The sequence below is a fragment of the Geotrypetes seraphini genome, chromosome 9, assembly GCF_902459505.1.
Source record: "Geotrypetes seraphini chromosome 9, aGeoSer1.1, whole genome shotgun sequence".
Taxonomy (NCBI): domain Eukaryota; kingdom Metazoa; phylum Chordata; class Amphibia; order Gymnophiona; family Dermophiidae; genus Geotrypetes; species Geotrypetes seraphini.
Genome location: NC_047092.1, coordinates 112631387 through 112647007, shown reverse-complemented (window position 1 = coordinate 112647007; position 15621 = coordinate 112631387). Strand labels below are relative to the sequence as shown.

Sequence of the window (15621 nt, the reverse complement as noted above, 5' to 3'; positions counted from 1 at the left end):
GGGCCTGAACCGCCACAGAGGATGCTAAAGCCTCCGATTTGTCCAAATTTAAGCGGAAACCTGCGTAGTCACCATATTCTTTAATCAATTCCAAGAAGGCCATTAAGGAGGGCAAAGGATCCGTAAGGTGTACTAAGATATCTTCCGCAAAGACCGATAACTTAAGGTAGTAGCTCTGATGTCAATCCGCCGTATTGATGGCATATATATCCCGAATAAGGGAGTCCATGGTAAGCACAAATAATAATGGTGATAAGGGGCAACCCTGTCTTGTCCCCCTGGAAATCGGGAACCGGTCTGTTTCAAAATCTTTCAACACTAATTTAGCCTGTGGAAGAGCATACAATGCTAGCACTGCCAATACAAAAAAAACATCAAAACCATAGACCGCTAAAGTATCATAAAGAAAATCTCACCGCACCCTATTGAACGCCTTTTTGGCATCAAAGCTAACCAGCACAGATGGGAGATTGCACGCTGCCTGCTGTTCCAAAGACAGCAACAATTTTCTTACATTTTTAGCTATTCTTCTTCCCCTCACTAATTCCACCTGAGCTTCGTGGATAAGGTAGGGAAGCACAGCAGCCAACTTATTTGCCATGATTTTCGCTAACAGTTTAACCTCCGTATTCAATAAGGAAATTGGACGATAGGAGCCCGCTTTTTCGAGGTCTTTATTTGGTTTAGTTAATACCAAGATGCATGCCATGTTCATACCCTCCGGTAAAGCCTCTGCTCCAACCATGATATTAAACATCTGAGCGAGTAGCTGGATGATCTCCTCACCTAAGATTTTATAAAATTCAATGTGCATGCCATCCTCACCTGGCGCCTTCAACAGAGGACTGTTCTCAATTGCCCAATACACTTCCGCCGGCGAAATAGACACATTCAGACACTCCTTGGCTTGCTCAGAGATATGGGGCAACGTTATCCCATCCAAATAGGGGCCTGCCAGTACTCCCTCCTCTGACAGGGGGGGCATAGAAGTTGTTAAAATAGCGAAAAAATGTGTCTCTGATCTCCGGGTCGATTGTAACCCTCTCTCCCTCCCCCTGCTCCTCAGGGCCTGAACCCTACGTGGGCCCGTCCTGGTAGAAACCAGTCGGGTCAATAGTTTCCCCCCCTTATTCCCATATCTATAAAGCTGGTACTTATAGTAGGCAAAGGATTTACGTGCCTGCTGATGTAGTAGGGAATTGAGGGCCACTTGATATTCCATCAATTCCTGTCTGTGCATGGGTCGCCAGACAGGCCATACCTCCTCCGGGCCCTAGCTATGTCCCTCTCTAGATGCAGAATTTCCCTATCTCGAGCTTTTTTAACGTGACTACTATAACTAAGGGTATCCCCCCTCAACACCACCTTCGCAGTTTCCCAGAATAAGATGGTATCCCCTTCCGCATGAGCATTATGCCGTTTATAGTCTTTCCACGTACCCAACAACCGTTCCCTATAGGTCGGATCCCCATACAATGCGAGCGGAAAAACCCAGCGCCACACCCCTGGAGACCCCCCTCCTTCCTGCCACTTCACATGAACCCAGGTGTGATCTGAGATTGTATATGGACCTATATCCACCTGCTCCAGCTTCCAAAACACCGGTTCCGTCACCAAATATAGTCTATGCAGGACTGTGTACCGTGCACCCGGGACATATTGGTGAAATCCCTCTCGGTGCCATGCAGCACCCTCCATGGTTCGATTAACTTCAGGTTATCACTAAATTTTTGGAGCTCCCTCTCCCTTGCCCGACATAGAGCTCCTCCCGGCCCCGTGCAATCTAAGTTGGAATCACGAACTGCATTAAAGTCTCCCACAACAATCAGGGAGACCTGGGCGAAGGGCAACAACAAGCGGGTCAATTTAGCATGGAATGCCGGGTCACTTTCATTAGGAGCATAGATACAGCAAAATACCAGGTCCTGCTGCACGATTACCTCTCGACAGAGCACATATCTGCCCTCCCCATCCTTAGCCAAAATTTGTAAGTTGTCTAGAAGGCCCTTACGAAACAAAATCGCTACCCCCCTGTGTTTCCCCTTCATAGAAGCCGCAACACACTCCCCCACCCACCATTGTTGAAGCTTAGTATGTTCAAGATCAGTCAAATGGGTCTCCTGGAGAAAGGTCACATTCACCTTATGGCGCTGTAATTGTTGTAAAATTTTGGAGCGCTTAATGGGGGAGTTTATCCCCCCACATTCCAAGTGACAAAATTAACCAGGACCCACTGTCACTAACCACTCCACATACTCCACCATCAGTACCTGTGGAACCCGGACATCCCAGCCCCTGACCAGGCCCCACCAGAGCATCAGCTAATCATCCATTACCAAATCTGGGCAGAGAGTACCCTCTCCCCCCTTACCCCAACTCCCAACCCCTTCCCCACCACCCACCTTCCCCCTCTAACATCCCCCTCTCCCAGACCCCAACCCAAAACTACATCTCGAGACCATCCAAACAGGTCTCAAGATCCCCTAAGGAAGAAGAAACTCAACCACCCCAGCCACCCCAATGCACAACCCCACCAACCCAAATATGTACACAAAAATATATGCAATACACTCCACCCAAGTCCCCACCGCAAACATTCTTCACAAACAGAACCCCATTCCCTCCCTACAGCACTCACCCATCACACAACCACAGCACAACCCCCCAGGTAGACCCTCCTGGCCAGTCTGCCGACAGACTGCCCAGGCCCACAGTGCAGTCTCAATGCTGGCAGCTACCCTTTATATCACACCTGGCCCTCCTCCCGAATCCCCACCGCACACAAACTCCCCTACCAATCCTCCATCCCTCCCAAAAACAAGCACCCACCCACTGCCCACCTCCCTATTAAGGACCCCTCAGCCTCCGAATAGCATAAGCCGCCCAGGCCAACAAGTAAGTCCAGTGGTGTCAGCAACCCTCTCATGTGGGCTCTCCCGGTGGCGCACTGCTCACTGCACTCTGCGCCGATGCTCCTCTGGTCTGTCCCCGCCATCCGGAAGGTCCAGCTCTCTCCTCCCCTCACTCTCCAGGAGATCCCCCCTCAGGAAGGTTAGGAGCTCCTAGTTCTTATAACACCGACCAGGTCTCTGCCACTGTACAGACCCGTCTCGCCGCGCTCCCCACCGTCAGTGGCAAGGTGAATGGATATAGCCACAATATCTGAGGCCCTCTCTGGAGATAGGTGGTCACCGCTTGCATATCCTTCCGCTTTCGCAAAGTTGCAGCCTCCACATCCTGATAAATGTCTACCCTCAAGTTATTCCATTTGTAATCCCTCTGCTTCCGCGCTTCATGGAATATTTTCTCCTTCACCTGAAAGCTGCCCAGGCACAGAAAAATGTCACAGGGCAAGTTGGATTTAGGGTGCCCCAAAGCCCGATGCGCTCGTTCTATTTCTGGCACCTTTCCCTCACCTCACTAGTGGCAGACCCCCCTTTCACTGTTTTTCATCATGACAAGGTAGCTCTTCGTACTCATCCGAAGTTTCTCCCTAAAGTAGTCTCTGACTTTCATCTTAATCAGTCCATTGTCTTACCTGTCTTTTTTCCTAAACCTCATTCTCATCCCGGAGAGCAGGCTTTACATACTTTGGACTGTAAGCGTGCTTTGGCTTACTATTTAGACCGCACCAAGCCTCACCGCTCTTCTTCCCAACTTTTTCTCTCTTTTGATCCCAATAAGTTGGGTCATCCTGTTTCTAAATGAATGATTTCTAACTGGCTTGCCACATGCATCTCGTTTTGTTATGCTCAGACCGGACTGTCACTGGAATGTTCTGTCATGGCCCATAAGGTTCGAGCTATGGCAGCCTCTGTGGCTTTCCTCAGATCTACATCTATTAAGGAAATCTGCAAAGCTGCTACTTGGTCTTCAGTTCATACTTTTACTTCTCGTTATTGTCTGGATGCATTCTCCAGACGGGATGGACACTTCGGCCAATCTGTTTTGCAAAATTTATTTTCCTAATGGCCAACCTTCCCTCCGTCCCACTTTGTTAGCTTGGAGGTCACCCATCTGTTAAGAATATGCTGCCTGCTTGTCCTGGGATAAAGCACAGTTACTTACCGTAACAGGTGTTATCTATGGACAGCAGGCAGATATTCTTACAAGCCTCCCTCCTCCCCGAGTTGGCTTCTTAGCTGGCTTATCTTAACTGGGGACCGCATGCCTCCGTCGGGCGGGAAGGCACTCGTGCATGCGTGGTGCTGCCTAGCTAGAACTTTCTAAGTTCTTAGAGTGCAATCACTCTAAAATTGTCCATATCGGGGCTCCGTCGGTGCCGTCACCCATCTGTTAAGAATATCTGCCTGCTGTCCCTGGATAACACCTGTTACAGTAAGTAACTGTGCTTTATGTCTGACCCTGGTATGCAATGCAATAGGCCATGCCAAATCAATCACATTAGAACCAAATTAGCAAGTGTCGGAGAAGATACTGGAAATTCATGTATAACTGTCTTAAAAACTAGGAGGAAATTTGTGGGATATGCGTTGTAAAGAAATGTGTTTCATTTTACAGCCAAGGAAAATCATAACAATACATAGCAAAATTTGTACAATAATTAAGATATGGATAGGATGAATTAAAACATCAAATACATGATTTGAAGTGGGTGATTATCCAAAGAGAAGTTCCCAAACTGAGAGATGAGCATCTCGTAGCAAATTTTCAACAGTTTGTGCAATCTGTCCATTTTCAAAAGTGACGGTATGATTCACTTCTTTGGAGTTTTCTTAAGTTGTTATGAAATAAAGTCTGGAGTGTCCATAGAATCATTAGTTACCAGAGGTGTGGAGAAAGTTGTCCCATTAATTCTGATGGAGGACAGAGGTGAATGAATACACCAGGTATTGTTCAGTAAATAGGTTGAACTGTACAGCAAAGCGTTCTTAGGAAGGTGGCTGTCATGAATCCGGGGATCCAACGAACAGGAAACATTGTGTGCAGCATGTGTGAGGAAGTAGAGAAGTAGGAGATCTTTGCAGTCAGGGTGCAGGAAGATGAATTAGTCCAGTAGGAGCTGACAGTCTCTTTAAACTGGTGAGATGTATACTTAGGATGAAATGATGTCTGCACAGGATCTGTCAGTCACTTGAAACTGGTAAAGTTCACCCTTGGGATGAAATGATGTCTGTGCATAAAGGGAGGGATACACTGGCTTGAAAGGAGTCCAGATATTATTCAGCGGTTGTACTCCAGTGTGATCCAAATAAGAGATAGAAAAAGAGAGAGAAAAGGGAGGTGGGGGTGATGATCTAATCTTCGGGTTTCAGAGAGAGAGATGGGAGTGTTGCAGAGAGGAGGCTTTTATAGCTTGGAATCTTATTCTAAATATAGAAACTATTGTATTTCTCAGTATCTTTCTGTTTATAATTTGTAAGCTGTTTGAAACAATGGTTAGTTTAATTGATAAGGAAGGTGTGATACTTGCAGGCATGGTAGATGGAATTAGTCTCTGGCTTCTTTGTCCCATTCAAGTAGCCTATCTTCTTGATAATCAATCCAGTCTAGCTGGATGCTTAATGTATGTGAATTCTGTGCAGGAGCACTTAGGGTCTATTTGCATCAACATTCCAGAGTCAGATTGATAGGCCTTTGCTGATGTTGGTTATGTCAACTAAAAATGCTGGCTGCTAGCAATGCTAGGCTGACAAGGTTTTTTTCTCCTAGAAATATTCTCAGGGCTATGCCCACATTGCTATGGTTCCAATTCCAGGCATCTTCAGATTCCTGTTCAGTGGCTCCGCCTCGCAAAAAAGAAAAGAAAGCACCAATGTCACCAGGGATCGGACGACGGCTGTCTTCTACAGTTTTGTCAGGATCAATTTTATCTCCTCTACTGTTCAATATATTTTTGGCTCCCCTGTTAACCATTAGTCAATCAATTGGGTTTACACCGTTTGCTTACGCTGACGATGTTCAACTTTTGTATCCCTTGGACTTAAGATCAGTTGAAGAAATTTTAGAAGTTAACATGAAATTAGCAAAAATATCTAAATGGTTACATGACAATAAGTTGGCCATTTATACAACTAAAACAGAGGTCATGCTTTTTCCATGCAGGGAGGGTCAAAAATTAGGAGTTAGTATAAATATAAATAACAGTCACCAAGGTAAAGAAGTCACCAAGGTAAAGATCCTCGGGATCTTTATAGACCAGAAACTGAGCTATCATGACCAAATAAATTCACTGATGAGGAACTGTTTCTACAGGCTTAGGCTGATTAGATCACTAGCTACATTTCTGGATGAAGCATCCTTAAACATCTTAATGCACTCCTTAGTCATATCAAAAATTGACTATTGTAACGCATTATATAAGGGAATAACTCTTAAAGAAATATGCAGAATACAATTCATACAAAATACGGCAATAAAAATAATCACTAAAAAGAAAAAATTTGATCATGTGACTCCCCTTTTGAAGGAAAAACACTGGCTACCTGTTAACCAACGAATCACATACAAAATAGCTCTACTTTCACATAAAATTTTAACAAACAAAGCCCCTGCGTTTTTAGAAAAACTTTTAATTTCCTATATTCCTATAAGATCTTTAAGATCAGAAGAGAAATCACTCCTCCTAATCCGTTCACTAAGAGTCATCTACTCTAGGAGAGACATTATCTTTTCTGACACAGCCTCTCAAATCTGGAATTCCCTCCCAGCTAATATAAGGGATGAAAAATTGCTTGGTAAATTTAAAAAAATTCCTAAAAAGCTGGTTTTTTAAGGAGGCTTTTAACTAAGTTACATGCATTTTTTATACTCCTGAGACTTTTTTTTTTTTCTAAAGTAATAGAAAGAGCTATAAGTAAAATCGAGCAGGTAATCTTTTACCCATCCTTCTGTTTCAATATCCTACCCTGTTTGATTTACTTTATAAATTGTATTTAATCCATTTTATTTTTTCCTTGTGTTTGGCTGGTAAATAGTTGTGTGAATTATTTTGTCTGAGTAATGTGTTATTCTTATTATGTTACCCCAATTTTAATAGTTTTTGTAAATCGCATTGAAGTAAGATTTTGCAATCAAATCAAAATGTGAAAATGTACCACATAACCTTGTAGTAAAAGGTAAACTAGTAATCAATAAGCAATGTATAAGCAGTTCTAAGTTACCAAAATAAAATATTGCTAATAACAGAACATAGAGCAGTACCAATAATTAACCACCAGCCCTGTGTATTTTCATGGCTACCTTGCCCCCCTCCCCCTATCTCTGTCCCCTCACCCTTCAGGGCCTCTCTCTCCACCGCTAGAACTCTTACCAGCAATCTAAGTGTACCTGATGCCTGATGGGACCAGTGAGAGCCCAATGTGTCCTTTTCCAGAGAGCCATTTGTGTCATAAGGTTCCGCCAGTGCTGGGCTGTGGGCTGAGCAGAGCCTATCCAGTGTTGAAGAATAGTCATCTTTGCCAGGCCAAAAACCACCAACAAGAAACACCTATGATCTGCCACACCCATATACAATAGTGGACTCTCCACCCCCAGGAGCACTGTCTTATAGGACCATTCAAGGGACTGGCCTATCACACTCTCCACTGTGGTAAACACCTGTTTCCACAAATGGCCTACAACTGGTCATTCCAAGAATTGATGAACAATAGTTCTCCTATTTAACTTGCATTGAAGACAAGTGTCATCCTCCTAAAGTCTCATCTGTTTCCCCCTACAGCAGGTAATGTATGCTTTGTGCAACAGTTTTAGGTGAAGCTCCTGGAACTCTGCCAGCCATGAGGAAGCTCTGGGACAAGTCTTCCACAGCAACAGGTTCTCCTAGACCAGTGGTCTCAAACTCAAACCCTTTGCAGGGCCACATTTTGGATTTGTAGGTAATTGGAGAGCTGCAGAAAAAATAGTTAATGTCCTTTTTAAAAAAAAAAAAAAAATCTTTATTCGTTTTAAAGCTAAAAATAAGTGCAACATATTATACAGACATTTTACACTTTAACATCACTTAAATTCAATCAAATTATATTTCATGACAAATACATATATCATCCCCCCCTTCTACATATCCAACAATTGCACTCAAATTAAAAGTATTTAAAAGTTAAAGAAAAGATTTATAAACTATAAAAAGTTTTACCTCATGCAAAATTGTAATTTCTTTAATAAGACATTAACTGTGAGGGCCGCAGAAAAAAATAGTTAAAATTTAACATCTTTCCTTTCTCAGAACTGACACATTTTAATCACTATATTGAAAATAAAATCATTTTCCATACCTTTGTTGTATGGTAATTTGTTCTATGCTTTTACCTGTTTCCCGGGCCTTGTCCATTGACTGTTTTTCTCCCCGTCTTCACTTTTTGCCTTGCATCCATCTTTGGCATTAACTTAACATTCAATTTTACAATTTTTCTGCTTTCACTCTCTATCCTCTCCCCCTTCCCCAGTGTAACATTTCTCCGTCCCTTCCTTCTGTCCTCCCCATCCATCTTAACCTCTCCATGAGTCTAACATTTACTACCTCCTGCATACTTTCTCTCTATGTCCTTGCCTCTTGCCTCAGTGGCATCCCTCCTTCCCACCCCACAACCCAACATGCTCTCTCCCCATGTACCATCTCACCCTCCCATCAAGTGTGTAGCACCTTTCCTTTCCCTCCCTTTCTGTCAGGTCCAGCAGCACCTCTTCTCCGTTCCTTTTACCTCCCCCCTGCCCAGCAGTACCCCTGCTCCCCTTGTCCATCAGTACCCATGCTCCCTTCCCTGCTCCCATTGTCCAGTAGTACCTCTGCTCCCTTCCTTCCTCTCCTCCCCATGGTCTGTACACGATCTCACACACTGGGCAGGAAAAGAGGCTCCAACACTGGCATCAGCTGACTTGAAACTTCCTGCTGCCATCGCGTATGCCAGGACTCCTGCCTTTGTCTTATCTCCGCACCCCCGGACCAACAGCGGCAGGCTAGAGAAAGGAGGTAATGAGTCCCGGCAGATACGCGAAGGCAGGAATCCCAGCATAGGCGAAGGCAGCAGGAAGTTTCAAGTCATCAGGCGCCTGAGCCTCTCTTCCTGCCCAGTGTACGAGATCGAGTACAGACTGCGGGCCGCAAAATAGGACCTAGGGAGCTGCATGCGGCTCAGGGGCCAAGAGTTTGAGACCGCTGTCCTAGACTGTCTGTCCTGTCCCTCACCATCACTGACAAGCAGCTCAGAGTTTTAAAAGACTTCCCAATTTGATACCAAACAGAAAGCTTATTGCGTTCTGGAGGAGTATTCAATAATTCCAAAACCAAACTAGAAAACTGAGGGTACTTCCCCTCATCAATCCATAAAGAGGAACAGTAGCTACAAAGCTGTAGATACTCCATAAAGTAACAAAATGGCCACCACAACTCCGACTGACATTTCTGAATCATGGGTGCCCGCCAGCCCGAAGGCTGAAAAAGGACCCCCCCCATATCTACACAGTTTGCCAAGCGTCTGTTGAAACAAAAAACATGCATATTCCCTGTCGAGAAATCTGGATTGCCCACAAATTACAGAAAAGGGGACGTCGACACCCCTTCCAAATTAAGCCTCCACCATCTACCATCTCCATTGTTGACTCAAAGGCCGTAGCAGAGGGCAAGCAGGTACAAACAGCCTCCTCTCCCCCCCCCCCCCGCCCTCCCCCCCCTGCAATGTGTTGAAGGCAGAGACCGGGTGAGCCCAGTCATTCCAAAACCATGCAGGGACAAACTGGGGTACTCCAGTGTGTAGCTCGTGGTCCCAATGCAATTAGGCTGCCACGTTATATAACCGCAAATCAGAGAAATTGACGCCGCCATTGCTCCTACTCCTCACCGATTTATTATATCCAATTCGTTCAGGCTGGTGGTTCCAAAGAAAGGATGAAAGTATCCCCTTATACAACCAATGGTCAGCTACCCTTACCCACAAAGGTGTCATTTGCATAGGGTACAGGAGTTTCAGTAATATAACCATCTTGATAAGTGCTACCCATCCCAAAAAAGAAATAGGGAAGTCCTTCCAGTGAAGGCACAGATTTAATAGTAGCCAATTTATCCCCGATGTTACGCTTGTACACCACCATGGGATCAGAATGTAAATATATCCCCAAGTATTTTAATGTACCTTTTAACCATGTCAAAGGGAAGGAGGGGTCTCCCTGAGCTGCACAACACAGGGAGACAGCCAGGGCCTCAGATTTATCAAAGTTAATCCAGAGCCCCGAGAAGGACCCCAACTGGTGCTTAGTACCCTCCAGTGCGTTACCAAGGAAAAAGAGCATATCGTCAGCAAAAAGATGTTGAACTCCTGGGACCTCACCTGAATCCCCTGCAACACACTCAGCTGTCTGATCTTGGCTGCCAAAGGCTCAAGGGATAGCACAAACAGCTAGGGAGACAGAGGGCATCCCTGATGGGAACCCCTTTTCAACTGAAGAGTGGAGATAAGTTTTGTCATTAACCAAAATCTGGGCAGTGGGATCTCCATACAATGCCCGAATTCCCACCCAAAAACTGCCCATAATGCCAAACTGGGAAAGAACCCAAAACAGTCCCACAGTATTTGTCAAATCTTTCTCCGTGTCTAGGCTCACCAGTATGGCATCCTCCCTTGATCCAGCATCCCCTTGCTGTTCTACCAATGCCCATAAGACATTATCAGAGGCAAACTACCCAGGGACAAATCCGGCCTGATCGGGATGAAAAAAGAAGGGCAGGAACTTACCCAGCTGGGCAGCCAAGATCACAGCAAACAATTTCATATCTTAATTAAGCAGTGATATAGGGCTGTATGACCCCAATTGTTCTGTATCTCTTCCCGGTTTAGGCAACACTATGATACTGGCATGGGTCAGCCTATGTGCTGGAAGCCCAGGAGAGCAAAGCACCCCACATAAGACCTGGAAAGGGCCCAAAATTTTGGTATTCAAAATTTTATAATATTCAGGACCCAGCCCATCAGGGCCTAGTGCCTTCACTGATTTCAAAGCCCCTGTCACTCGCTGGATCTCCACTCTGGAGATAGATGCATTTAAGAAGTCCAGCTGGTCCTGGGATAAAGAAGGTAAGCTTAGATCTCTAAAAAAGGATACTCGTTTGAATATCATATAACGATTGCTAATACAGGACAAACTGGTGTTGTATCTCCTTTGCTCGTGACACAACCTGCCCCCTTGTTTTAATTTAAGCAATAAACTGTCTGGCCTCTCGCCGGCACACCAGGGAGACCAACAAGTTGCCTGCTTAATTTCCCCATCTGTTCAACTTATATTTATAAAGCTGAGTTTCCTATTCAGATGCCACTCCCCTGGTCGGAGCCAGCTAGCAGCAATTTGAGCAGGTGACTTCAGGCCAGGGCTGGCTTCTTCGGTTTTCCAAGTGGATGATTCTTATGATGGATACCAGCTTGTTAGGTTGCGGGCTCACTGTGGGGCTCACATCAGTCGGGGGCAGTGGACTTCTGGTACGCAATGTGGCAGTGGCCTCCCTGAAAGTTCCAGTTGGAGGCCTTTTGTGTTTTTGAGCACGCAGAGGCACTAGTTCGCTTACTGCTTTTCCAGATGTGTCCAGGTGTATTGGCAGGGGGGGGAGCGCTTTGTCTGCATCTTCCCTTGTGTCTTCCTTTCCCTCCATGGAATCTTACCATCATTTTGCAGGGCCTTGGTAAGGCCCTTTTTGAACCACTATAGGATGAATTTCTTCTGCACCTTACAATCAAGATGTTTATTTCTGGTCGCCATAGTCTCAGCATGGTGTATTTTGGAGCTTTATGTTGTTTCGTGCATGGAACCCTTTCTTTGTATTATGAATGCGGGTGTTTTTCCTCCGTATTGTACCTTTCTTGTCAACCAGGAGATTAGGTTGCCTGTTTTTCATCCAACAGGTTCAGAGTACAAAGATCAGATCTTATGCAAATTGGATGTCCGGAGGGTCTTTCTCTATTATATGGAGAGGACTAATGACTTCAGGCTGTCTGATTTCCTTTTTGTTCTAACTGCTGTGCCTTGCCATGGTAGGCTGGCGTCCAAGTTCTCGATCGCTCGATGGATTCGAATGGCCATTTCCGTGACTTACATCACCTGTGGCATGCAGCCACCGATTTCACCTAAAGCATTCTTGACGAGAAGTGTGGCTATATTGTAGGTGGAATCTCATGCGATTCATCCTGATGAACTTTGCAGGGCAGCTACTTGGTCCTCTCTTCACTTTTACCCATTTTTAACAAGTGATTGTGGTGGCACACTCTTGGGACACTCGAAGTTACAGGGAAATACTTTTAAAACCAATAGGAGGAAATTTTTTTCACTCAGAGAATAGTTAAGCTCTGGAATGCGTTGCCAGATAGTGTAGCTTGTTTTAAGAAAGGAAGAAAGGTTTTGACAAGTTCCTGAAGGAATATTTTGGCCAGGTACTTAGTGACCTGGATTGGCCACCGTGAGAACGGGCTACTGGGCTTGATGGACCATTGGTCTGACCCAGTAAAGCTATTCTTATGTACTTATGCACATTCTGATGCTGGTTTTCGGGACCTTGGGTTTGAGGGCAGGCTCTTCTGTCTCTCCTTAGCTAACATGGCTTTGGTACGTCACCTAGCATATGGAATCCAGAAGGGACATAACAAAATGGAAGATTAGGTTTATATCTTTGATAATCTTTCCGTTAGTCCCTGGAGGATTCTATACAACCTACCCTTTCTGTATTCACTCAGTTATTTGGAGTAGCCTGCTCCTTTCTGCCTTGGTTACTTTCATTACAGGCTTGAAAATTTTCCAGCCAGTTGCCAGATCCTGTGGGGAGTTTCTGTGAGTATGCACATTACCAAAGGCCTTTCTTAGGGTGCTTGCTGCACACTGCAGGTTAGTACTATATTGTTCCTTAATGTTTTTCTGAGTCGCCTTTGTGTCTGTTATCACTTGTTAATATTTTGCAGAGCAAACCAGTTCATGAATTACTTCTGTTGATGGGGATTCTCCCCATACCCCCTTATCATGAATTTGTTCAGGTATGTTACTTGGCTTTGGGACTTAACTGGATTTGTTTACCAGCTCTCAATCTAAGGGGGTTGGCGCATGTGCTTAGAAAAGTTGTGGATTTCTGCAATACCTGGACTGTGGGTTGGGATTGAACACCTAGAGTATGGAATCCTCTAAGGACTAACAGAAGATTATTGAAGGTATATACCTAATCTTCCATCAAGTGATCCATTGTCAAAAAAAACCTTGTGTGTTCCTGTCCTTATTGTATTAGTTTTGGAAGGGCTTATATTTTTGCTTGTTTTATAGATGTATTGCATTGCCCAGAATTGTTGATGTGGCAAATTCATTTTAATTCGTAAATGAGTGTCTGAGTATTCTGATTAGTTCAGCAGTAGGGTTCTCCTTTGTCATTGCATTGAGAATGAAAGGTATGTGTGTGGTGGTCTTTATGTTCATACAAGCAGACTCCTTATTAAATGTGTATTTTCTACCTAGGATCAATACCAAGACATTCTGGAGTTTTTTCTGGGTACCAGGGACCAGTGCAAGAACTTCTGGAAGATTTCTGTGGAGTATCACACTTTCTTCAGGTTATTAGATCAGCCTAAACCAAAGGCAAAATCTGTGTTCTTCAGCCGAGGATCTTCCTTCAGATACAGGTACTTTACATGAAGGGCTTGCTTATGTCAATACTATACAACTTATGTGTGGCTCATTTGACTATGCTAGGGTTTGACTATTATAATAATGTTGTCACAATTTTTTATGGCTACACGCACCTTTTGATGGTTCTGGCAACCCCACCCTGATCAGGGCCTACCATAGAAATTGTCACTCTTGTGATGGTTCCCCATAAGTTTGTGGTTTGTTACTTTTTTGCAGGGGAACTAACAATTACAAAAATATGCAATATTTAGCAAAACGTTTTTCAATCTTAAAAACTTTGGAGAATAAATTCCTGTTTGTATTCATCCTCTTCTAGTTTGGATCTCTGAGAAGCTTACACAGAGTGCTGTTTTGTCAGACAATAGCCAGGAACAGATATTGAAAGAGGAAATATTAAAGACTGTTGCTATATTAGGGCTTATTGCATAATTTTGGTGATTACTGCATTAAGGAGCCTAGATCTCTAAATGTTTTCTAAAATTGAGAAACATATTTTTCAGTTTGCATATTGTTAGGCTAACTCAGAGGCAGTTCAAGGTAATCTGCTGCCTGAGGCGAGGGATGTGTTGCCCCTACCCCCACCCAACATATCCAAAATGAAGGTGGGAAAAGGGCTGCCCCAACCATTAGGCAAGACTGACCAGCTGCCTAGGGAAGCAGCTTCTTAAAGGGTATCAGCAAAGCAAAACAATAAATCTTGCCAGACAAACACAAAGAGCCATATTTCTGTGATTCTGTCCTCGTATACTTTAACCTGCTTTTCTGCAAAAGCACAAAGAAGATGCAAGATGAGACAATGAGAAGAAAAAAGAGAAAGTGAGTAAAAGAAAAGCTCAGTTTAATACACCATTATAAAATTAGTTGTATGGGAGCTGATATTATAAGACACTTATTCAGTTAACAAGTGTTGCTAATTGGATAAATGTTCACTACAGAGATATTCAGTGACACTATGGCCTGGATTCTCTAACCAGCGCCAATTTTTTTAGGCAGCAGTAGTAGGCCCCCAAGCTCAAAAACCACCCCCCTCCAAAAAACAAACAAACACCATTTAAACAATGTTTTTAACTGAGTTTCAGGGTACCTACTGCCGCCTTAAAAATCAGCATTGGAATCGTACCTCTGTAGGCATTTTAGGTCACCTAACGTCATTATGGGTGTGACTAACTTATGAGCTTCAGAAGAGACTGACATCCAGTATAGAAGACTCTTGTCTTTTAAAGGCTTTGTTTGGCTTCCTGAAGAAATAATGAAACGTGGCATGTCGGGGCCAAAGAACTTTACATAACTAGATAAGTGCTGTTTATTCAACATTTGATGCTTTGCACTATATTATTGCTTTGCAAGTGGAAGTACTGCAATGATTGGATGGTGAGGTTTTTTGGGGACTATGTCCCCTTTTTTCTCCATGTCTCTGAGCACAACCTTTCCACGTATGATAATTTGAATTATAAACTTTTTTGACAGTTATTTTGATTCTATTTACAGTGTTTCATGTAAGCGTGTTGTTTATTGTTTTGATTGAAAAAAAACATGCAGACCTGTCATTTTTTCCCGATAGCTAAAACCCCTGTTTTGGTGTTTGTTTGTTTTTTTGCATAGCCAAGCGATGTTAGTGCATTAATCACTTGGCTACTTTGCATGGGGTTTTAGCTAATTTGCATGGCTGGATCAGAAAATGGGCGATCGAGGGAAAAAACCCGCGGTGAGCCGTTTTGTGCATCGGGTCTGTAAAAGCAATCATTGCTAAAGCTGTGAAAACAGATTTAGTGACGATTGCTGTCTTTAGTGCATCTAGCCCTTAGACTTTTTCAGCAAGGCATAGCAAGCCATTTTTTCACACAGGCATCGGCTAGTTGATTTATCTGCTGATGCCATTTTGTTCTTGTGTACATACTTTCTTATTTCTCAAGATACTTTGATTTTTTTCAGCAAATGCCAAGCTGTTTTTTCACACTTGTTGATTTATCCACTGACACCATTGTGGTCTTGTGTGCATGTTCTCCTGCTCATTTT

The 15621-nt window shown here is 43.8% G+C and overlaps 1 protein-coding gene across 1 annotated transcript in view; it reads left to right on the top strand.

Annotated features, from left to right (window-relative positions):
* FARP2 (FERM, ARH/RhoGEF and pleckstrin domain protein 2) overlaps positions 1-15621 on the top strand; it is an 818436-nt gene that overhangs the window by 360039 nt on the left and 442776 nt on the right. Inside the window, exon 10 of the mRNA XM_033957823.1 lies at positions 13435-13598. Coding sequence (XP_033813714.1) covers positions 13435-13598 — 164 coding nt within the window. The remainder of the gene's footprint in view (positions 1-13434; positions 13599-15621) is intronic.